Source organism: Apostichopus japonicus, chromosome 12 (assembly GCF_037975245.1).
Source record: "Apostichopus japonicus isolate 1M-3 chromosome 12, ASM3797524v1, whole genome shotgun sequence".
NCBI classification, from domain to species: Eukaryota; Metazoa; Echinodermata; class Holothuroidea; order Aspidochirotida; family Stichopodidae; genus Apostichopus; species Apostichopus japonicus.
The window spans coordinates 3,003,762-3,029,872 of NC_092572.1; the positions used below are offsets into that span (position 1 = coordinate 3,003,762).

The 26,111-nt window shown below is 36.2% G+C and overlaps 1 protein-coding gene across 7 annotated transcripts in view; it reads left to right on the plus strand.

The window, feature by feature from the left end:
- Positions 1-26,111, plus strand: part of LOC139976782 (uncharacterized) — a 162,177-nt gene that overhangs the window by 124,492 nt on the left and 11,574 nt on the right. For 5 of the 7 annotated variants that reach the window (XM_071985545.1, XM_071985546.1, XM_071985543.1 and 2 more), the window contains exons 4-17: positions 655-987; positions 3,155-3,400; positions 4,002-4,247; positions 8,693-8,938; positions 9,518-9,763; positions 10,353-10,598; positions 11,232-11,477; positions 12,053-12,298; positions 12,990-13,235; positions 13,902-14,147; positions 14,854-15,099; positions 15,679-15,924; positions 24,159-24,404; positions 25,028-25,171. In XM_071985545.1, the coding sequence (XP_071841646.1) occupies positions 655-987; positions 3,155-3,400; positions 4,002-4,247; positions 8,693-8,938; positions 9,518-9,763; positions 10,353-10,598; positions 11,232-11,477; positions 12,053-12,298; positions 12,990-13,235; positions 13,902-14,147; positions 14,854-15,099; positions 15,679-15,924; positions 24,159-24,404; positions 25,028-25,171 (3,429 nt within the window). The remainder of the gene's footprint in view (positions 1-654; positions 988-3,154; positions 3,401-4,001; positions 4,248-8,692; positions 8,939-9,517; positions 9,764-10,352; positions 10,599-11,231; positions 11,478-12,052; positions 12,299-12,989; positions 13,236-13,901; positions 14,148-14,853; positions 15,100-15,678; positions 15,925-24,158; positions 24,405-25,027; positions 25,172-26,111) is intronic. The other 2 variants (XM_071985548.1, XM_071985549.1) reach the window with 2 other exon arrangements.

Sequence of the window (26,111 nt, forward strand, 5' to 3'; positions counted from 1 at the left end):
TGTGACCAAAATCAGATATTTGCTGTGTAGTTCAATTTGTATCAGTGCATTGACACGAATGTTTAATTTTGCTGTTGCTGCGCTGAAATGTTATAAAGAGGAAAATGGTCAAACTGTTGTGAACTTGTGATCTAAGATATTGTATTTGAACAATTTAAAAAAAACTATGTACTTGTCCTGTAATGTTCAAGCATTACTATTACAGTCTGTCAGTCATACAAAACTAGCTGTCTGCTATTTCAGGCTGTAGTCATAAAACAGGCATGTAACCATTTTAGAAATTTTTAGAAACAAGTGTATTTTAAAATTATAATTTACCAACTCTGTTGCACTTTAAAATATCATATCAACATGCTAATCTTGCTAGCAAACACAAAGGTTTTTAAAATGTTATTGAAACGTTTGGTCTTTTGTTTTGATAACGTTATTTGTGGTGCAATAAAAATGTCACAAAAACGTTTTCAGGCTATTATTTCAAAACATTTTTTCTTTAAAACATTAATATAACATTAATATCTCATAAAAACGTTATGCCGACGTTTTTATAACACCTCATTTAACGATCTAAAAACATTTTAGAGGCTCTTTAAAAAATGTTATGATAACGTTTTGTGTAGGCAATTAGTGTTGTCATATTTTTTCTCCATCATGCAGGGTCATTTGTTCAGGCACAGGGGTTTCGCACCACAGTTGTTAAAGAAGGGGAAGATGCAATAATAGATTGTGGGTTACAGACTGAAGTGGAAGAAGGTAACCTTAAATGGGAAGCTATATCAAAAGATACTACTGTAGACTTAGCATATGATGTGAGAGACGGACATCCTGACTGCGATGACAGAATCATCAATTGTACTCTATACGCCAATGGCAGTATCCAACTGGAGTCTGTTAGCAAGGAAGATGGTGACAGATATTACCGTTGCCTTAGAGGAGATGAAGATGGGTACAACTATTATTCTGATCACAGGCTCTCAGTTTTGTTAAAAGGTTTGTAGTCACAGGAAGTATTCATTCCACGATAAATAACTAACTACGGTTGTCTAAATCTAGGACAGTTTGAGGTTTGATTTCAAGTGACTGTTGAGTCAATTCTTGTACACTGTCGCTGTCATATTTTATTAGGTTGTGATAATATATTATGTACAGTAGCTCTCATTAACGCCTTGCTAGTGAACAACAATGTTGTTCAATCTCTTTGTGTGTGATCAATATGTAACGCCGGGAGAAAAGATGTTCGGTGGTGACATTCCTGGGGGGTGGGGTGATGGGAGCTCCGGGTCTCTGCCGGTGACCACAAGAATGGAATAGATATGACGGTTTTTGTTTTCTAGTCCATGTGTATTAAATCTGCTAGCGTGTTCTCTGACACCGAGCTCTACGTAAAAAGGAAAGGAAAACAATGTCTCATAAGTAAAAGCCATTTACAAATAAGATAAAGTGAAAATCTTAACATTACAAGAATAAGGAGCAGCATGGCAAACAATTAAGTAAGACACTTAAATAAATGCAAGTAAAACTTAGGGACGGTTACACTGAAATGAGAATACTCCTATAAAAGTTAATTAGGAATTTTAAGTACTCCTTTAATAATTAAATGCAGGGACGGCTCCTTTAACTACGTGTGGTCATGTGACCATGTACAGAGTGCACATTATCTAAGTTCACAATTCCGATTAGGAATTAACTTGAAACTAATTTATGGCAAAGCAAAAACAAATGCCGGTTATTCTCCAAATAACCATTTGTTTGTCGGTTATTCCCCTTATAACCATTTATCCTCAACTTATAACCTATCAAAATGGCTCTAATAAAAATGATTGCATGGTAGCTAACTTTCCAAACTTATAATTAAAAAGGTGTACGTATTTCCCAGTACAAGAAATTAATCTCTTTTGAAACACAAGAGAAGTATCCAACATTAAGTTGAAACAACCTCTCAGTACAAATTAATAACATGTCAATAAAAACAACTCAACCTCAAGTTCACATTGACATTACGAACATGAGCTAAGATCTATAATGACTCATGGGCGCGGCCATATTAAATACAATTACTTTGCTAAATGAGAGCGCTATGCAAAAATATTTACTGTGACTTAAGGTCCCATGATAAGGCTACAATACAATGTGTTCATGTGACGTACGTAAATTACGATTTTTGGAACCACTGAGATCATTAAGTATGGAGACATAAAATTATGATAAAGGTAGATTAAAGGTACTGGAAAAGCACTTATACTATTAATTACGAAATCTTAACTCAGCATTGTAAAGAAATATTGGATTGAAAAGCTACGATATATGCTGAAAAGTTAAGCCTAGGCTATACTACTCAGGCAGTAGCCTACCATTGTAATGGTGTATACAGTACAAATAGGGCCAACCGTGACTTTGAACTTGATCGAGAGTAACAAAATCTAATCTATATCATGAATAAAAGAACCTTTGTTTGCTTAAAAGATATAAAAAGAAGAGAAATTATAATTACCTCATAGAGCTATTAAAGTAACAACTTCAATTGCTGCAAAAGCAGGCAAAAACGTATTTAAAAGATAAATGGAATTCTTGCAGGTGTTTTGTTAACTTGTGAAAGTAACATAATGTCTTAGAACAATAGATTTCAAAGCTACCCCACGCCCTGAAGGGTCTCCCAATCTGAACGGAAGGGTTTGACCAGTTCCGGTGGAGTTAGATTCTAAGGCAGGCCAGCTATGCCAAAAGGGCATGGCTCGACAAATATAATCAGATATTTGCTGAGGAGTTCATTTTGTAACTATAGATATGTGTATGGACTCTGGAAGTTTTTACTGTTCCTGTTCCTTAGAGGAGATGAATATGGGTACAACAATTATTTGGATCACAGGCTCTCAGTTTTGTCAAAAGGTTTGTAGTACACTGGATGTTAAATTTGTATGCATTTTCATGATAAATACTTTCAAACAGATACATGTCTTACTCTTGTCTTTTAGTTTTAACAGGCTCTTGTCAGTCTCATTTTATATGATAGTGGAGTACATTCTTTCATTTTATAAAGAATTTGAGGTGAAACTCATTCTCCATATGAGGATTTCATAATGAGAGCACCACAGCCACTTTTTGTTAGTGAAACAGAGAACTATGTGTGGATAGTTGCTTTTCTTTCTTGTTGCTTTAGAGAAAACGACGTCTCCCCCATCAATTGAAACACCTCACAGAGAGTCAGTAAGTTCCTATAACATGGGTAAGAAGGGTGTGCTACATGGCTACAATGCTCCAGTCTGTGAAGATGATGTGGATGGGAACCTCCTAGTAGTCTGCTATCCACCGTCTGGTATAATTGTTGACAGAGAATATGAGACTATTCAGTGTAATTGTACAGACTCAGATGGGCTGATGGACACTGTGACATTTCCTGTAACAAGTTAGTACTTTTTGATAGTGTTTTCATTGCAGAAACTGGTAGGCTATCGGTAGTGTCCTTTGTAAAGATGTAATGTTTATAGACTTGTAGTACAATAGGTTAGGTATGAGTATCAGTAGAAAATCCCTTGAAGAACAAAAATAGTAATGATTGTCTTACTGGATATTATACTATGTTGAACTTGTTGGAATATTGTCAAAGTGAGCACATGTGCCAAGGTCATTTCAGTTCCAAATAGAAGTAAGCTAACATCGTTGAAAAAGTACTTTTCCAAAGGAACAGCGTGTAATTTTCTGACAATCTTCCTAGTTAGCAAGATGAAAGTTTATGACAAACAATGGTATCTAATATTGCTTTTCAACAGCATGAGTATAAGTGAAAGGATTGAATTCTAATTAGGAGTTTGGAGGTAATCTTTGATTTGTATCTATACTTTATTTCTAAAGGTGTCAAGTATGAGTATATCAGCTGAGTAACTATGCAATATATATATATATATATATATATATATATATATATATATATATATATAACATATATTTATAGTGAAGTATATATGAAGTATAAAAATACTTCCTTTCTTGCTTTCTTGTTGCTTTAGAGAAAACGTCTTCTCGGCCATCAATTGAAACATCTCAAAGAGAGTCAGTAAGTTCCTATAACATGGGTAAGAAGGGTGTGCTACATGGCTACAATGCACCAGTCTGTGAAGATGATGTGGATGGGAACCTCCCAGTAGTCTGCTATCCACCGTCTGGTATAATTGTAGACAGAGAATATGAGACTATTCAGTGTAATTGTACAGACTCAGATGGGCTGATGGACAGCGTGACATTTCATGTAACAAGTTAGTAATTTTTTGTTAGTGCTTTTACAATGTAGAAACTGGTGTGCTATTGATAAATCCTTTATAAAGATGTAATGTTTATAGGCCTGTAGTTCAATAGATTTAGTGTAAGTACAATATCCCATATAGTATTCAAATAGTATTTTTTTCTAACTGGAGATTAGACTATTTTAATCTTGTTGGAATATTGTCAAAGTGAAGCTGAGGCCAAGGTCATTTTAGTTCTCGAGAGAAATTAACCAAAATCTTTGAAAAGTAACTTTTCCAAAGGGCGTAGCAGGGGTCAAACTTTTGGTTATATTTATAACTAGCCCGTCGGGCGTTTGACAATCATAATCCACTAGCATGAAGGATATTATTACTAGCCCCAATTCTTCAAACTAACGTTAGGCTATGGCTTACACATATGCTATTCACACAAGTAACCTGCAATGAATGGTAGGCCATTGAAACCTCAGTACAGTGACGTACACAGAAGACAGCTGATGTGCAAGCAAACAACTCCTCAATGTTTGTATGTATGGAAGGAACTTGCAAGAACTGTAATATTTAAAACCATCATTTGTATTCCTTGCCGAAGGCTCAAGGAATCTATACGATGGTGATTGCTTGTGCGTGTTTGTGTGTGTGACACTCTTCGCTCGTAAACACAATAACTCAACAATGGCAAGTTTGATTGAAGCCATACTTGGTACATAGATGCACCATACCAAGCAGAAGAACCCTATCCAGTTTGTTGCTCAACTCATGAATAATAATGAGGTTACGGAATCAAACGAAAAATCTTCAAAAGCTAATAACTCTGCAACCAAAAGTCAGAATTTATTTATACTTCGTATTAATGTGTTGATAGATATTGGGTGCATGGTGACATGTGTTCAAGTTGATATTATGCATATTTATTGGGGGCGGTGCTTAAGTTTATATTCACTGAAAGAGCTTATAAACACGGTAATTGAACAACGACAAGTTGGATTGAAGTCATACTTGGTACATATATGTGCCATAGTGAGCAGAAGAGCCCTTTTGACTTTGGTGCTCACCTTGAGAATGTTAGTGAGGTCACAGGGTCAAATGTAAACATTTTCAGAATTGAATCATACTTTGTGTAAAGGTGTTGGTAGATCTAGTGTATGTTCAATGTGATATTATGCAAATTTATTAGAGGGCCGAGTTTTGCTTAAAATAGCTTGTTAACATGGCAAGTGAACATATTTAGTAGGTAGGTCTACAGTCATTGGAAGAACCTTGCTGGTCAATTAAATCAACAATGACGAAAGCTTGGGATTATAATCTCAACCGACAAGGAATCACAATAAGCCGTCTGTCTTTTTGGTTAGTACCTTCTTAGAATAATGTCACAACAATATAACTGCAATATATTGACATGAGCATTGTGGCAAAAATGCTGAGAGCTGCATGGTCGATGCCTACGTCTGTCCGTACGCGACGCTCATATACCTCCAGGTTTTAGTATTCATTCCATATGGTAGCATGCGCCCATTAAAAGCCCCATTGATTTACACCCTAATTCCTAAAAGTAATGTGGTCTAGATAGAAGTTTTAACTAGCTAAACGCTACCCATCAACGGATAGCTGACAAGTTGGCCTTTCATGGCACCATCAATTTTCCGTATCATGACCATGTAGATTTTCTGCGATCCGAGCCGGAAGTTCGTCACTTGTAAACAAACCTCTTCACTCAGTGGTAAACAATGTTCCTACGCTGCTCCTGGGAAGCCTTAAGGGTTCTAAAATTGCCTCAATTGACCCAATTTTCTCACCACATGTACCTTCATTCATGCTCTTCAACATGCAAGCCACAACAAACTAGATCATGATTGATAACAGGTCAAAAAAGATGTTCTCCTGCTGCTTTTTAGCACTATTCCTTAGGTAGGAGAACAATCGAGCGTATGGATATAGACTCTAATAGAAGTCTGCCACCATATAGGTACAACAGTGAAAGCCGAAGCCAGTTTTTCAACAACCTGATCACTACTAGTTTTTGCGCCAACTATTTTATGAATGAAACCTTTTTACTAAGAAGTTGTGTATCAGTGTTTGTACATTACGTAGTTGTAGATTACATAAAATGTGCTGGAATATGTGTACACTCCTTACAGATCGAGATAATACATATCGGCAAATTATGCCAGTTCTATAACAGTTTTAGGTGGAATGAATTTCCTTTTTCAGACTTTCCCCTCCAAACAGTATGCCCCTTTACATGCCTAACACATGCTCCTTTTTGGTTCCTTGCTAATAGCAAAGGAACCTGTGTATTCAGGTTGGCGTGTCAGGGTTTTTGTTAAGAAATGCAGTAGGCGGGTCAAGTTGAAAAGTAGGCGGGACTGTCTGTACGCGGACATAGGGGAGGGGTCTAAGGGGAGGGGATGCCCCCCTCCCCTTTGCCGGAAAATTGCAAAATGGGGCAATATACAGCTGTTTGGTCAATGATATTGCCCCCTCCCAATCACCCCTTTCTTCTGTCCTATTTTTCTTTTTTTCTCCTCATTTTTTTTATTAACACTCGGGTCATGGAGCCTAGGGTGGCAAAGGCCAAGAGCGAATCAAATCCTTTCAAACACATTTGCAAATTCCTGAAAATCCGATTCGGCCTTTACCACCCTTGGAATAAAAATTAGGCGTACAGTACGAGCTTGGCGCCTGCAGTCGGCCAGACATTTTAGTACGTCAGTCGAGTCAGATACGTCGCAATCCCCTATTATGAGCCTCCAACTGAACGTACGAAAAATTAAACTATAATATTGATGAACTCAACTGCACCCTCGGTTACATAACGTGTTAGCTTTCATGAGAAACAGATAGGCCTAGAAGTATTCACAACGAACTGTACATGACAACTTCCGAACCATGATTTTTTCGCAATGATCCTGCACTAGTAATCATGATATACTATGCCTGAAATTGAATCACGGTAGCAGGGACTCCGCGACCGGTACAAATTTCCAAAATACGAAAATATGACATCCTGCCTAGTCAGCACTGTGCTAAGCGAATGGCCTAACCACCTGGACGTGTATGTCACCTGTTAATGGCTTGAAATTGGCTATGAATAGTTACTCAAAATATCCATCTCAAAAAGCATCTCAGACAAACCATCCATCTTCAATCTTTACAAAGTGTAAACTTTAATTACATATTGCCTACATTCCGACATTATTTTGTACTTATTTTCAGTATTATACCGTTTATGAACAAATAGAAATGTTACGAACTTGGAAGTTAAACATACCTATTTGTTACCTATTTAACTCCATTCAAGTTCAATTAGAAAATGTAAGCTTAGGCCAATCAAACTGAAAAGCAAATTGTACCATCGTAACTTGCTTAAAATTACTCTAGAATGTTACCAGATTGATGTAAAGAAATAATAACAACTAGAAACTACTCCAAATAAAATACAACATTCCCTCTTTAAGATATAGCACATACCTTCCAAACAAATGCCGATTTCCAGCAAATGAAATTTGTAAACTAAGCTACGCATTTTTTTTTTTTTTGCAAACCAATGGTTAGGCTACATTTCCCATTGACTTAGTATGGTTGTTATGCTAACATGTGGTCGAAGGTTGCAGTATTTCATGGATATTTTAGTTCTAGCTAACTGCGTCACAATTTCAGCGAATAAAGAGATGCTTAGACTAGATTTTCCCGTTGACTACGTGTGGTGTTCGGGTACCATGCGCGACGATAGCAGCAAGGAAAGTATGTAAAAAAGCTATGCAAAGTATTGTTGTTTTTTTGCAAACCGATGGTTGGGCTACATTTCCCATTGACTTAGTGTGGTTGTTAGGCTAACATGTGGTCGAAGATTGAAGTTTCCATGGATATTTTTATTTTTTATTTGCGACACAACTAGAGCGGATAAACAGATGGCTAGGTAAGATTTCCATGTTGACTTAGTGTGAAGTAAGGCTACCATGTGGTCGGAGATTTGTGGGGATTTTAGGTTATTCGCTGGTACTGAAATTGCTTCGTCGAGGCCGTAATTTGCCAGTGACTATAATCAGATATTTGCTGAGGAGTTCATTTTGTAACTATAGATATGTGTATGGACTCTGGAAGTTTTTACTGTTCCTGTTCCTTAGAGGAGATGAATATGGGTACAACAATTATTTGGATCACAGGCTCTCAGTTTTGTCAAAAGGTTTGTAGTACACTGGATGTTAAATTTGTATGCATTTTCATGATAAATACTTTCAAACAGATACATGTCTTACTCTTGTCTTTTAGTTTTAACAGGCTCTTGTCAGTCTCATTTTATATGATAGTGGAGTACATTCTTTCATTTTATAAAGAATTTGAGGTGAAACTCATTCTCCATATGAGGATTTCATAATGAGAGCACCACAGCCACTTTTTGTTAGTGAAACAGAGAACTATGTGTGGATAGTTGCTTTTCTTTCTTGTTGCTTTAGAGAAAACGACGTCTCCCCCATCAATTGAAACACCTCACAGAGAGTCAGTAAGTTCCTATAACATGGGTAAGAAGGGTGTGCTACATGGCTACAATGCTCCAGTCTGTGAAGATGATGTGGATGGGAACCTCCTAGTAGTCTGCTATCCACCGTCTGGTATAATTGTTGACAGAGAATATGAGACTATTCAGTGTAATTGTACAGACTCAGATGGGCTGATGGACACTGTGACATTTCCTGTAACAAGTTAGTACTTTTTGATAGTGTTTTCATTGCAGAAACTGGTAGGCTATCGGTAGTGTCCTTTGTAAAGATGTAATGTTTATAGACTTGTAGTACAATAGGTTAGGTATGAGTATCAGTAGAAAATCCCTTGAAGAACAAAAATAGTAATGATTGTCTTACTGGATATTATACTATGTTGAACTTGTTGGAATATTGTCAAAGTGAGCACATGTGCCAAGGTCATTTCAGTTCCAAATAGAAGTAAGCTAACATCGTTGAAAAAGTACTTTTCCAAAGGAACAGCGTGTAATTTTCTGACAATCTTCCTAGTTAGCAAGATGAAAGTTGATGACAAACAATGGTATCTAATATTGCTTTTCAACAGCATGAGTATAAGTGAAAGGATTGAATTCTAATTAGGAGTTTGGAGGTAATCTTTGATTTGTATCTATACTTTATTTCTAAAGGTGTCAAGTATGAGTATATCAGCTGAGTAACTATGCAATATATATATATATATATATATATATAACATATATTTATAGTGAAGTATATATGAAGTATAAAAATACTTCCTTTCTTGCTTTCTTGTTGCTTTAGAGAAAACGTCTTCTCGGCCATCAATTGAAACATCTCAAAGAGAGTCAGTAAGTTCCTATAACATGGGTAAGAAGGGTGTGCTACATGGCTACAATGCACCAGTCTGTGAAGATGATGTGGATGGGAACCTCCTAGTAGTCTGCTTTCCACCGTCTGGTATAATTGTTGACAGAGAATATGAGACTATTCAGTGTAATTGTACAGACTCAGATGGGCTGATGGACACTGTGACATTTCCTGTAACAAGTTAGTACTTTTTGATAGTGTTTTCATTGCAGAAACTGGTAGGCTATCGGTAGTGTCCTTTGTAAAGATGTAATGTTTATAGACTTGTAGTACAATAGGTTAGGTATGAGTATCAGTAGAAAATCCCTTGAAGAACAAAAATAGTAATGATTGTCTTACTGGATATTATACTATGTTGAACTTGTTGGAATATTGTCAAAGTGAGCACATGTGCCAAGGTCATTTCAGTTCCAAATAGAAGTAAGCTAACATCGTTGAAAAAGTACTTTTCCAAAGGAACAGCGTGTAATTTTCTGACAATCTTCCTAGTTAGCAAGATGAAAGTTTATGACAAACAATGGTATCTAATACTGCTTTTCAACAGCATGAGTATAAGTGAAAGGATTGAATTCTAATTAGGAGTTTGGAGGTAATCTTTGATTTGTATCTATACTTTATTTCTAAAGGTGTCAAGTATGAGTATATCAGCTGAGTAACTATGCAATATATATATATATATATATATATATATTTATATATAACATATATTTATAGTGAAGTATATATGAAGTATAAAAATACTTCCTTTCTTGCTTTCTTGTTGCTTTAGAGAAAACGTCTTCTCGGCCATCAATTGAAACATCTCAAAGAGAGTCAGTAAGTTCCTATAACATGGGTAAGAAGGGTGTGCTACATGGCTACAATGCTCCAGTCTGTGAAGATGATGTGGATGGGAACCTCCTAGTAGTCTGCTTTCCACCGTCTGGTATAATTGTTGACAGAGAATATGAGACTATTCAGTGTAATTGTACAGACTCAGATGGGCTGATGGACACTGTGACATTTCCTGTAACAAGTTAGTACTTTTTGATAGTGTTTTCATTGCAGAAACTGGTAGGCTATCGGTAGTGTCCTTTGTAAAGATGTAATGTTTATAGACTTGTAGTACAATAGGTTAGGTATGAGTATCAGTAGAAAATCCCTTGAAGAACAAAAATAGTAATGATTGTCTTACTGGATATTATACTATGTTGAACTTGTTGGAATATTGTCAAAGTGAGCACATGTGCCAAGGTCATTTCAGTTCCAAATAGAAGTAAGCTAACATCGTTGAAAAAGTACTTTTCCAAAGGAACAGCGTGTAATTTTCTGACAATCTTCCTAGTTAGCAAGATGAAAGTTGATGACAAACAATGGTATCTAATATTGCTTTTCAACAGCATGAGTATAAGTGAAAGGATTGAATTCTAATTAGGAGTTTGGAGGTAATCTTTGATTTGTATCTATACTTTATTTCTAAAGGTGTCAAGTATGAGTATATCAGCTGAGTAACTATGCAATATATATATATATATATATATATATATATATATATATATATATATATATATATATATATATATATATATATATATATATAACATATATTTATAGTGAAGTATATATGAAGTATAAAAATACTTCCTTTCTTGCTTTCCTGTTGCTTTAGAGAAAACGTCTTCTCGGCCATCAATTGAAACATCTCAAAGAGAGTCAGTAAGTTCCTATAACATGGGTAAGAAGGGTGTGCTACATGGCTACAATGCTCCAGTCTGTGAAGATGATGTGGATGGGAACCTCCTAGTAGTCTGCTTTCCACCGTCTGGTATAATTGTTGACAGAGAATATGAGACTATTCAGTGTAATTGTACAGACTCAGATGGGCTGATGGACACTGTGACATTTCCTGTAACAAGTTAGTACTTTTTGATAGTGTTTTCATTGCAGAAACTGGTAGGCTATCGGTAGTGTCCTTTGTAAAGATGTAATGTTTATAGACTTGTAGTACAATAGGTTAGGTATGAGTATCAGAAGAAAATCCCTTGAAGAACAAAAATAGTAATGATTGTCTTACTGGATATTATACTATGTTGAACTTGTTGGAATATTGTCAAAGTGAGCACATGTGCCAAGGTCATTTCAGTTCCAAATAGAAGTAAGCTAACATCGTTGAAAAAGTACTTTTCCAAAGGAACAGCGTGTAATTTTCTGACAATCTTCCTAGTTAGCAAGATGAAAGTTGATGACAAACAATGGTATCTAATGTTGCTTTTCAACAGCATGAGTATAAGTGAAAGGATTGAATTCTAATTAGGAGTTTGGAGGTAATCTTTGATTTGTATCTATACTTTATTTCTAAAGGTGTCAAGTATGAGTATATCAGCTGAGTAACTATGCAATATATATATATATATATATATAACATATATTTATAGTGAAGTATATATGAAGTATAAAAATACTTCCTTTCTTGCTTTCTTGTTGCTTTAGAGAAAACGTCTTCTCGGCCATCAATTGAAACATCTCAAAGAGAGTCAGTAAGTTCCTATAACATGGGTAAGAAGGGTGTGCTACATGGCTACAATGCTCCAGTCTGTGAAGATGATGTGGATGGGAACCTCCTAGTAGTCTGCTTTCCACCGTCTGGTATAATTGTTGACAGAGAATATGAGACTATTCAGTGTAATTGTACAGACTCAGATGGGCTGATGGACACTGTGACATTTCCTGTAACAAGTTAGTACTTTTTGATAGTGTTTTCATTGCAGAAACTGGTAGGCTATCGGTAGTGTCCTTTGTAAAGATGTAATGTTTATAGACTTGTAGTACAATAGGTTAGGTATGAGTATCAGTAGAAAATCCCTTGAAGAACAAAAATAGTAATGATTGTCTTACTGGATATTATACTATGTTGAACTTGTTGGAATATTGTCAAAGTGAGCACATGTGCCAAGGTCATTTCAGTTCCAAATAGAAGTAAAGCTAACATCGTTGAAAAAGTACCTTTCCAAAGGAACAGCGTGTAATTTTCTGACAATCTTCCTAGTTAGCAAGATGAAAGTTTATGACAAACAATGGTATCTAATATTGCTTTTCAACAGCATGAGTATAAGTGAAAGGATTGAATTCTAATTAGGAGTTTGGAGGTAATCTTTGATTTGTATCTATACTTTATTTCTAAAGGTGTCAAGTATGAGTATATCAGCTGAGTAACTATGCAATATATATATATATATATATATATATATATATATATATAAATGAAAATCGTATATATATATATATATATATATATATATATATATATATATATATATATATATATATATATATATATATATATATATATATATATATAACATATATTTATAGTGAAGTATATATGAAGTATAAAAATACTTCCTTTCTTGCTTTCTTGTTGCTTTAGAGAAAACGTCTTCTCGGCCATCAATTGAAACATCTCAAAGAGAGTCAGTAAGTTCCTATAACATGGGTAAGAAGGGTGTGCTACATGGCTACAATGCTCCAGTCTGTGAAGATGATGTGGATGGGAACCTCCTAGTAGTCTGCTTTCCACCGTCTGGTATAATTGTTGACAGAGAATATGAGACTATTCAGTGTAATTGTACAGACTCAGATGGGCTGATGGACACTGTGACATTTCCTGTAACAAGTTAGTACTTTTTGATAGTGTTTTCATTGCAGAAACTGGTAGGCTATCGGTAGTGTCCTTTGTAAAGATGTAATGTTTATAGACTTGTAGTACAATAGGTTAGGTATGAGTATCAGTAGAAAATCCCTTGAAGAACAAAAATAGTAATGATTGTCTTACTGGATATTATACTATGTTGAACTTGTTGGAATATTGTCAAAGTGAGCACATGTGCCAAGGTCATTTCAGTTCCAAATAGAAGTAAGCTAACATCGTTGAAAAAGTACTTTTCCAAAGGAACAGCGTGTAATTTTCTGACAATCTTCCTAGTTAGCAAGATGAAAGTTTATGACAAACAATGGTATCTAATATTGCTTTTCAACAGCATGAGTATAAGTGAAAGGATTGAATTCTAATTAGGAGTTTGGAGGTAATCTTTGATTTGTATCTATACTTTATTTCTAAAGGTGTCAAGTATGAGTATATCAGCTGAGTAACTATGCAATATATATATATATATATATATATATATATATAAATGAAAATCGTATATATATATATATATATATATATATATATATATATATATATATATATATATATATATATATATATATAACATATATTTATAGTGAAGTATATATGAAGTATAAAAATACTTCCTTTCTTGCTTTCTTGTTGCTTTAGAGAAAACGTCTTCTCGGCCATCAATTGAAACATCTCAAAGAGAGTCAGTAAGTTCCTATAACATGGGTAAGAAGGGTGTGCTACATGGCTACAATGCTCCAGTCTGTGAAGATGATGTGGATGGGAACCTCCTAGTAGTCTGCTTTCCACCGTCTGGTATAATTGTTGACAGAGAATATGAGACTATTCAGTGTAATTGTACAGACTCAGATGGGCTGATGGACACTGTGACATTTCCTGTAACAAGTTAGTACTTTTTGATAGTGTTTTCATTGCAGAAACTGGTAGGCTATCGGTAGTGTCCTTTGTAAAGATGTAATGTTTATAGACTTGTAGTACAATAGGTTAGGTATGAGTATCAGTAGAAAATCCCTTGAAGAACAAAAATAGTAATGATTGTCTTACTGGATATTATACTATGTTGAACTTGTTGGAATATTGTCAAAGTGAGCACATGTGCCAAGGTCATTTCAGTTCCAAATAGAAGTAAGCTAACATCGTTGAAAAAGTACTTTTCCAAAGGAACAGCGTGTAATTTTCTGACAATCTTCCTAGTTAGCAAGATGAAAGTTTATGACAAACAATGGTATCTAATATTGCTTTTCAACAGCATGAGTATAAGTGAAAGGATTGAATTCTAATTAGGAGTTTGGAGGTAATCTTTGATTTGTATCTATACTTTATTTCTAAAGGTGTCAAGTATGAGTATATCAGCTGAGTAACTATGCAATATATATATATATATATATATATATATATATATATATATAAATGAAAATCGTATATATATATATATATATATATATATATATATATATATATATATATATATATATATATATATATATATATATATATATATATATATATATATATATATATAACATATATTTATAGTGAAGTATATATGAAGTATAAAAATACTTCCTTTCTTGCTTTCTTGTTGCTTTAGAGAAAACGTCTTCTCGGCCATCAATTGAAACATCTCAAAGAGAGTCAGTAAGTTCCTATAACATGGGTAAGAAGGGTGTGCTACATGGCTACAATGCTCCAGTCTGTGAAGATGATGTGGATGGGAACCTCCTAGTAGTCTGCTTTCCACCGTCTGGTATAATTGTTGACAGAGAATATGAGACTATTCAGTGTAATTGTACAGACTCAGATGGGCTGATGGACACTGTGACATTTCCTGTAACAAGTTAGTACTTTTTGATAGTGTTTTCATTGCAGAAACTGGTAGGCTATCGGTAGTGTCCTTTGTAAAGATGTAATGTTTATAGACTTGTAGTACAATAGGTTAGGTATGAGTATCAGTAGAAAATCCCTTGAAGAACAAAAATAGTAATGATTGTCTTACTGGATATTATACTATGTTGAACTTGTTGGAATATTGTCAAAGTGAGCACATGTGCCAAGGTCATTTCAGTTCCAAATAGAAGTAAGCTAACATCGTTGAAAAAGTACTTTTCCAAAGGAACAGCGTGTAATTTTCTGACAATCTTCCTAGTTAGCAAGATGAAAGTTTATGACAAACAATGGTATCTAATGTTGCTTTTCAACAGCATGAGTATAAGTGAAAGGATTGAATTCTAATTAGGAGTTTGGAGGTAATCTTTGATTTGTATCTATACTTTATTTCTAAAGGTGTCAAGTATGAGTATATCAGCTGAGTAACTATGCAATATATATATATATATATATATATATAACATATATTTATAGTGAAGTATATATGAAGTATAAAAATACTTCCTTTCTTGCTTTCTTGTTGCTTTAGAGAAAACGTCTTCTCGGCCATCAATTGAAACATCTCAAAGAGAGTCAGTAAGTTCCTATAACATGGGTAAGAAGGGTGTGCTACATGGCTACAATGCACCAGTCTGTGAAGATGATGTGGATGGGAACCTCCCAGTAGTCTGCTATCCACCATCTGGTATAATTGTAGACAGAGAATATGAGACTATTCAGTGTAATTGTACAGACTCAGATGGGCTGATGGACAGCGTGACATTTCATGTAACAAGTTAGTAATTTTTTGTTAGTGCTTTTACAATGTAGAAACTGGTGTGCTATTGATAAATCCTTTATAAAGATGTAATGTTTATAGGCCTGTAGTACAATAGATTTAGTGTAAGTACAATATCCCATATAGTATACAAATAGTATTTTTTTCTAACTGGAGATTAGACTATTTTAATCTTGTTGGAATATTGTCAAAGTGAAGCTGAGGCCAAGGTCATTTTAGTTCTCGAGAGAAATTAACCAAAATCTTTGAAAAGTAACTTTTCCAAAGGGCGTAGCAGGGGTCAAACTTTTGGTTATATTTATAACTAGCCCGTCGGGCGTTTGACAATCATAATCCACTAGCATGAAGGATATTATTACTAGCCCCAATTCTTCAAACTAACGTTAGGCTATGGCTTACACATATGCTATTCACACAAGTAACCTGCAATGAATGGTAGGCCATTGAAACCTCAGTACAGTGACGTACACAGAAGACAGCTGATGTGCAAGCAAACAACTCCTCAATGTTTGTATGTATGGAAGGAACTTGCAAGAACTGTAATATTTAAAACCATCATTTGTATTCCTTGCCGAAGGCTCAAGGAATCTATACGATGGTGATTGCTTGTGCGTGTTTGTGTGTGTGACACTCTTCGCTCGTAAACACAATAACTCAACAATGGCAAGTTTGATTGAAGCCATACTTGGTACATAGATGCACCATACCAAGCAGAAGAACCCTATCCAGTTTGTTGCTCAACTCATGAATAATAATGAGGTTACGGAATCAAACGAAAAATCTTCAAAAGCTAATAACTCTGCAACCAAAAGTCAGAATTTATTTATACTTCGTATTAATGTGTTGATAGATATTGGGTGCATGGTGACATGTGTTCAAGTTGATATTATGCATATTTATTGGGGGCGGTGCTTAAGTTTATATTCACTGAAAGAGCTTATAAACACGGTAATTGAACAACGACAAGTTGGATTGAAGTCATACTTGGTACATATATGTGCCATAGTGAGCAGAAGAGCCCTTTTGACTTTGGTGCTCACCTTGAGAATGTTAGTGAGGTCACAGGGTCAAATGTAAACATTTTCAGAATTGAATCATACTTTGTGTAAAGGTGTTGGTAGATCTAGTGTATGTTCAATGTGATATTATGCAAATTTATTAGAGGGCCGAGTTTTGCTTAAAATAGCTAGTTAACATGGCAAGTGAACATATTTAGTAGGTAGGTCTACAGTCATTGGAAGAACCTTGCTGGTCAATTAAATCAACAATGACGAAAGCTTGGGATTATAATCTCAACCGACAAGGAATCACAATAAGCCGTCTGTCTTTTTGGTTAGTACCTTCTTAGAATAATGTCACAACAATATAACTGCAATATATTGACATGAGCATTGTGGCAAAAATGCTGAGAGCTGCATGGTCGATGCCTACGTCTGTCCGTACGCGACGCTCATATACCTCCAGGTTTTAGTATTCATTCCATATGGTAGCATGCGCCCATTAAAAGCCCCATTGATTTACACCCTAATTCCTAAAAGTAATGTGGTCTAGATAGAAGTTTTAACTAGCTAAACGCTACCCATCAACGGATAGCTGACAAGTTGGCCTTTCATGGCACCATCAATTTTCCGTATCATGACCATGTAGATTTTCTGCTATCCGAGCCGGAAGTTTTCGTCACTTGTAAACAAACCTCTTCACTCAGTGGTAAACAATGTTCCTACGCTGCTCCTGGGAAGCCTTAAGGGTTCTAAAATTGCCTCAATTGACCCAATTTTCTCACCACATGTACCTTCATTCATGCTCTTCAACATGCAAGCCACAACAAACTAGATCATGATTGATAACAGGTCAAAAAAGATGTTCTCCTGCTGCTTTTTAGCACTATTCCTTAGGTAGGAGAACAATCGAGCGTATGGATATAGACTCTAATAGAAGTCTGCCACCATATAGGTACAACAGTGAAAGCCGAAGCCAGTTTTTCAACAACCTGATCACTACTAGTTTTTGCGCCAACTATTTTATGAATGAAACCTTTTTACTAAGAAGTTGTGTATCAGTGTTTGTACATTACGTAGTTGTAGATTACATAAAATGTGCTGGAATATGTGTACACTCCTTACAGATCGAGATAATACATATCGGCAAATTATGCCAGTTCTATAACAGTTTTAGGTGGAATGAATTTCCTTTTTCAGACTTTCCCCTCCAAACAGTATGCCCCTTTACATGCCTAACACATGCTCCTTTTTGGTTCCTTGCTAAAAGCAAAGGAACCTGTGTATTCAGGTTGGCGTGTCAGGGTTTTTGTTAAGAAATGCAGTAGGCGGGTCAAGTTGAAAAGTAGGCGGGACTGTCTGTACGCGGACATAGGGGAGGGGTCAAGGGGAGGGGGTGCCCCCCTCCCCTTTGCCGGAAAATTGCAATTTAAAAAGTCTCTAGATGCAAAATGGGGCAATATACAGCTGTTTGGTCAATGATATTGCCTCCTCCCAATCACCCCTTTCTTCTGTCCTATTTTTCTTTTTTTCTCCTCAATTTTTTTATTAACACTCGGGTCATGGAGCCTAGGGTGGCAAAGGCCAAGAGCGAATCAAATCCTTTCAAACACATTTGCAAATTCCTGAAAATCCGATTCGGCCTTTACCACCCTTGGAATAAAAATTAGGCGTACAGTACGAGCTTGGCGCCTGCAGTCGGCCAGACATTTTAGTACGTCAGTCGAGTCAGATACGTCGCAATCCCCTATTATGAGCCTCCAACTGAACGTACGAAAAATTAAACTATAATATTGATGAACTCAACTGCACCCTCGGTTACATAACGTGTTAGCTTTCATGAGAAACAGATAGGCCTAGAAGTATTCACAACGAACTGTACATGACAACTTCCGAACCATGATTTTTTCGCAATGATCCTGCACTAGTAATCATGATATACTATGCCTGAAATTGAATCACGGTAGCAGGGACTCCGCGACCGGTACAAATTTCCAAAATACGAAAATATGACATCCTGCCTAGTCAGCACTGTGCTAAGCGAATGGCCTAACCACCTGGACGTGTATGTCACCTGTTAATGGCTTGAAATTGGCTATGAATAGTTACTCAAAATATCCATCTCAAAAAGCATCTCAGACAAACCATCCATCTTCAATCTTTACAAAGTGTAAACTTTAATTACATATTGCCTACATTCCGACATTATTTTGTACTTATTTTCAGTATTATACCGTTTATGAACAAATAGAAATGTTACGAACTTGGAAGTTAAACATACCTATTTGTTACCTATTTAACTCCATTCAAGTTCAATTAGAAAATGTAAGCTTAGGCCAATCAAACTGAAAAGCAAATTGTACCATCGTAACTTGCTTAAAATTACTCTAGAATGTTACCAGATTGATGTAAAGAAATAATAACAACTAGAAACTACTCCAAATAAAATACAACATTCCCTCTTTAAGATATAGCACATACCTTCCAAACAAATGCCGATTTCCAGCAAATGAAATTTGTAAACTAAGCTACGCATTTTTTTTTTTTGCAAACCAATGGTTAGGCTACATTTCCCATTGACTTAGTATGGTTGTTATGCTAACATGTGGTCGAAGGTTGCAGTATTTCATGGATATTTTAGTTCTAGCTAACTGCGTCACAATTTCAGCGAATAAAGAGATGCTTAGACTAGATTTTCCCGTTGACTACGTGTGGTGTTCGGGTACCATGCGCGACGATAGCAGCAAGGAAAGTATGTAAAAAAGCTATGCAAAGTATTGTTGTTTCTTTGCAAACCGATGGTTGGGCTACATTTCCCATTGACTTAGTGTGGTTGTTAGGCTAACATGTGGTCGAAGATTGAAGTTTCCATGGATATTTTTATTTTTTATTTGCGACACAACTAGAGCGGATAAACAGATGGCTAGGTTAGATTTCCATGTTGACTTAGTGTGAAGTAAGGCTACCATGTGGTCGGAGATTTGTGGGGATTTTAGGTTATTCGCTGGTACTGAAATTGCTTCGTCGAGGCCGTAATTTGCCAGTGACTTTGCGGGAAGTTCCCGGTACGGTGATTGTGCGCGACCCTCCCTCACTGCTACAAATTTTATGAGGGATTGTGAGAACTGTTTGCGCGATTCGCGCTGCAACTGCAAACCTAGGTAGCTAAAGCAAACGCATGTCACAATTAATTTTACACAGACACCTGATATAACGAGGTCGATTTTCTTATATTTCTCTTTTCTTTTTCGCACTCGTAATTGTGCTTTAGGAGGGCTTTTTTAACACTTGCGAGGGCGAATCGCCCGTCACCCCCGCTTATTTCCGACCCTGTCCAGCACATTCGTTAATTCGCGAAATTGGTATTGTTAACATGCTTACTGTGCCGAGAAATATGAAGTCACTAATCATGAGGGAAGCAAAATCGGAGACCCTGGCAGCCTAATTTGATGAAATTACATCGTGAAAGACGTGTAGAGGGTGTCATTATTTTAATATTTCGTAGTAAAAGAACAAACCTAATACATCAGTTGATATTTTCAACTTCCATATGTTTTTGAATAATGATATTTTCACCTTCCATATGTTTTTGAATAATCGGTATGTCATAACTGGTATTCCACGTAATTTTTACCGATTCCGATTATGTTCCGATTATGCAATAATCGTACTGATTCCGATTCCGATTAAGTTAATCGTTTGGACACTAAATATCACGGTGAATCCTGATCCATTACACTTACCAGTCCGTGTATATAATTCCGTGTTGATTCTGGGTTACCATGACGTGAGCCTGAGGTGCTGTAATATCTGGACCTTCTGCAACATATATATACGTGAACTTGTGCGATGATCGAAAGAAAACAACCCATTCCAAACTAATTCACAAAGATATTGAAATGAGACGAAACAAAAAACAAACTCACGTTCAAGTTTCAATCACACCTGACCTGGTTGTGGGTATTTATTCCTCTTGATTTTTTTCGTCATTTTTTTTTTTTAAATTTTTTTTTTTACTGAGCGTAGCAAAGTAGCCAGGTCATGTACGTGAAGTAGGCGGGTCATTTGACCCGGGTCCCGGCTACTAACGAAAACCCTGCGTGTGTGTGGGTGCGTGTGTGTGCGTGCGTTTGTTTTGCTATCTGACCGAGGACTTGAACAAAAGAATTTCAGGTCCTCGGTTGTGATTTCTAAAGAATCACCACTTCCTCGGAAGAATTCTATTGTATGGGGTATTGTTAAAGTTAGGGTACGTGGATTTGAACAATGGAAAATACAATGGGGTCCTCGGTCTGAATGAAACACAAACATGTGTGCGTGTGCGTGTGTGTGTGACGCCTTAGCTTGTATGCACGATAACTCAACAAGGGATTGACTGATCATGATCAAACTTGGTGGGTGGGTGGCCCATAGTGAGTAGATGAACCCTATTGTTTTTGGTGCCCACAAAGGTCACCAAAGGTCAGTTATAACTCCCAGTGCCAATGTGCGACAAAGTTGATATTTTGGGACAAGTTGTGAACTGGTTAGGTGAACATTTTGAACTTAACAGTCATGTGATCCGAGGTCACCAAAGGTCAATTAATGTTAAAAAACTAGTATTTTTGCGATAACTTGAGAACGAATTGTCCGCTAGGGTTGGGAGTTGCTTCAATGTAATCCAATTGTCGACCCACATCTGGGTGACCCTTGACCTCAGTTTGACCTCTGGTGACCTTTTCGTGTTTTGGGGATTTTTACAGTTTCGATGCTATTTTCAGATGTCAAAGGTACCTTCCGATCATAAATATTGATAGGTTGACCCCCGTGTGACCTTTGTGTGCGAACTTATATGGGGTCAAAGTCTTTGGTCGGAGTTATGATGGCTGTACAGACTTGTCGTGTTGATTTTTGGAATCAGCAGATCAAACTACATTTGAAACCAAGGTCAAAAGGTTAAAGGTCACATTAGAAAAAAAGTCCTTAGTTTGGGAGAAAACGGGCAAAAAAGAAAATGTTTGGTTTTGATGCTAGATTTGGATATCAAAGGTACCTTCCGATCAAAAATGTCAATGGCTGGACACCCGGGTGACCTTTGTGTGTAAAGTTATACAAGGTCAAAGTTAATTTTCAGACATTTAATGCAATAACTCCCAGTGCCAAGGAGTAACAAGGTTGATATTTTGGGACAAGTTGCAAATGGTATAGAGGAATATTTTCAAACTTAAAGGTCACGTGATCCGAGGTCATCAAAGGTAATTAATGTTAAAAACTAGTATTTTGGATGAGAAAATGGGCAAAGAAAAAAAACGTTTGAATTTTTATAGTTTTGATGCTATATTCACGTCTCACCAATCAAAAATGTCAATAGATTGACCACCGTGTGACCTTCGTGTGCGGAGTTATACAAGGTCAAAGTTGATTTTCAGACATTTAGTGCAAAAACTCCCAGTGCCAAGGTGTGACACGGTTGATATTTTGGGACAAGTTGCAAATGGTTTAAAAAACTAGTATTTTTGTGATAACTTGAGAAGGAACTGTCCATTAAGGTTGGGAGTTGCTTCAATGTAATCCAGTTATCGACCCGCATCTGGGTGACCCTTGATCTCAATTTGACCTCTGGTGACCTTTTCGTGTTTTGGGGATTTTTAGTTTCGATGCTATTTTCAGCTGTCAAAGGTACCTTCTGATCATAAATGTCAATAGGTTGACCCCCGTGTGACCTATACGAGGTCAAAGTTAAAAAATATTAATGAGGTCACTTGTCAAACGTGAAAAACTCCCAAGTTGCAATAACTTGGCTACTTATTGGAACTTGTCAAACTTGGTATGATGATATTGGTAGATAGTCTCCACACACTGATGTGTGTTGCAATTGATATCATGCATATTTATAAGGGGGAGGGGGGCTAGCAATATTTCGTTATGAAAAGTTTGTATGCACAATAACTCAACAAGGGAATGACCAATCATTACCATACTTGGTGGGTGGATGGCCCATAGTAAGTACTGTAGATTAACCCTGTTGATTTTGATGCTCATATCATGAATATTAATGAGGTCATGTGGTCAAACGTGAAATACTCCAAATTGCAATTACTTGGCTACTACTGTATTACTAGTCGGAATTTCATCAAACTTGGTATGATGTTAATGGTAGATAGTCTTCACACACTGATGTGTGTTGCAATTGATATCAGGGCTTAGCATTACTTTGGCAACAAAAGTGTGTGTGCATAAATTTCTGTTGTTGTATTAGGGCTTTGTTAGAAATTTCCCTATGAATGGAACTAATGAACAGCAGCAAGGAACCATGAAATGTTTTCATTCTGGTTCTAGAGAAGCATCAGTTGCAATTAGGACTTTCATTCAACCATCATACAACATGTAACAGTATATATTCCTTTACATTACCGTGTTCAATTCACAACACAACAGCCCAAGCTAAGTTGGACATTACCAAAAACAAAGCTAGCATTATGGCATGAGTGCTGCAGACAAGCAATGCAATGTTGGAACACTGCAGTCTGTTATGCTCCATTGTAAGCATCATTATACTGAATGCGCATGTTTTTACTCACTGTACGCGTACTGTACAGCAATATTTCAGGATAGACCATTCTGTATGTGCATGCAGCTGTATCTACCCAGCCTGTGCGTGTCGCGCAATAGGTATGCATAAAGTTAGGGTACGTGTGGTTGCGCGGATTGATTGCAACTATCGTTAAAGAACAGCATAAGGAACAGTATTTACCTAATTTAGTACCATGAAGCTGATTTTGCTCGCAATGTTTTGGAGGATTTAGAGATTAGTGCAGAACTGACTGTGAGGATAATGTAGTTAGAGTTTTGTACATCAACTTAGTGAAAAATATTTTATTTTACTAGCCCATCGGGCTTCTACTTGTAAACTGGCACTAGTCCTAGTGAGTTTGAACTAGCCCCGGACTAGCAGGCTTACGTATTTGTCGAGCCCTGGGGCGTAAAGTGAAAAATTCTTTCAAACTTTCCTCGTTAGCAAGATGGCAAGTTATGAAAACCAACAGTATCTAACATTGCATTTCAATAGCATGAGTATGAGGGTAAGGCACAAAGTCTAATTAGGAGTTTGTAATCTTTGATTTGTATCTATACTTACAGTAGTTTCCAAAATTGGCAAATATGAGTATATCAGGTAACTATGCAATATAGATGGACGGACGGACGAAGTATACCTACTGTATACTTCCTTTTCTTTCTTTCTTGTTGCTTTAGAGAAAACATCTTCTCCCCCATCAGTTGAAACACCTCACAGAGAGTCAGCAAGTTCCTATAACATGGGTAAGAAGGGTGTGCTACATGGCTACAATGCACCAGTCTGTGAAGATGATGTGGATGGGAACCTCCCAGTAGTCTGCTATCCACCGTCTGGTATAATCGTAGACAGAGAATATGAGACTATTCAGTGTAATTGTACTGACTCAGATGGGCAGGTGGACAGCGTGACATTTCCTGTAACAAGTTAGTAATTTATCAACAGAGTTTATTATTTAGAGAGCCTGGTATGTTGAATATTCTTGACTGTTTGATCAAAGTCCTCTTTACCTTCAATTCCTGCGCCACTATAACCCAAGGTATTTCCCTTTTACACAGCATGGTTATCCATCTCTTAAAATTCTGATTAAGTTTGTTACACTTGCAGATGTTGGTATCTTAGAACATTATCCCTTACAAAATGTTTTACTATCAGCCTGTCTGTGTGACTGATCTTTACAGTAGATCTATCCAAACTTCACTACTTTCACTGAATCCTGACATGAGTGCACCAGTCTATTAATGTATCTAGTATACCCATCGTGCCTACTATGTAAAGTAAACCTGCTATATAGGTACTTACTGTGGAATAGGTTTCTTAACTAATGAAGTAATACAGTACATGTTGTTGCTTACACATTGTGTGCACAGTTTGTGTGGGAGAAACAAGCCACATTGAAGGAGTAACCAGTTTTTTGTTACCTATAATGTACACGTAATGAAAATATTAAATGTAAGCTTATCTCCGTTCTTACTGTTTTGGTGTCTGAAACGGACAGCTATTTATCTTCTTTTGCCACAAAATGAGATACTTTTTGTCATATTCACAGGCATACCTCATGGGTTGCATCTTTTTTGGAGGAAGGAAAATTGTCTTTTGGTTATTTCAATACTAACAGTGGTGGTAGTGGTACTAATTTTGATTTTTTGTTTCCTGTACAAGAATCAAAAACAGTTGAATGCAAACCGTGCAGGTAAGTGATTAATTAATTGACATTATACAACACCTAATTATATTCCGGCAAATTGGATTGGTCAATTGCTCGTCGATTGCATGTAAAATCCTCTCTATTGCACGCTATGATGATAGAACCATGTATAATACTTTTTTGATAGCACTTTTTTCAATGGTAAGAGAGCAGAGAAACTTGTCTGTTCAAAACAATCTGTTGCATGAGTGCATTTTACATCCAATTATATCCAAATTTGAAGGTGTTGTATAAAACAAATAATGAATGGTTTCCATTCGTGCGCCTCATTGAATGGAACATTCCATCTTTCAACTCATGAAATATTTGCACTATTGCACTCAAAACCATTTATTATTTTTATACTATTTAAGAATAGTTTGAGCAGGTTTGAATGTTTTTAATTTATGGTATGGCATGCTTGCAACATGCTCTCAAAGTCTGAAAACTTTGTAAACACAATATCTTAAGAATTAAATGTCTTATTTAATGTTTGGATGCTCTGTGTCACGTAGATGAACCCTAATGATGTTGTTTGAGGTCAAAGGTCATTCCAGGTCTGTTGAGGTCAGTCTGAAAACCTTGTCAACATATCTGAAGTAGAAAACTAAAATGTATCTCATTGTATTATGTGGATTCCCCATATCATGCACATTGACTCTTTTTCTGTGATCAGTCATTTGAAGGCAATTCAAACTGTTTCATCAAAACTAGGTGCTAATGTTCTCAAAACAAAATTTCAGTTCCTCAAAAAAAGAAAGACAACTGGTGCTATTAACCTATTATGAAATAATATTCCATCACATCTCACCACACTCATATCAAGTGATTAATGTGCCATAGGAATTCTAGGAAATTACAATTTATTTTTACAATCCATAGAATCCTAATTAGCCAGTTGTTAATGTCAACAATTACTGAAGATAATGGAAAATAGTTAAGGAAG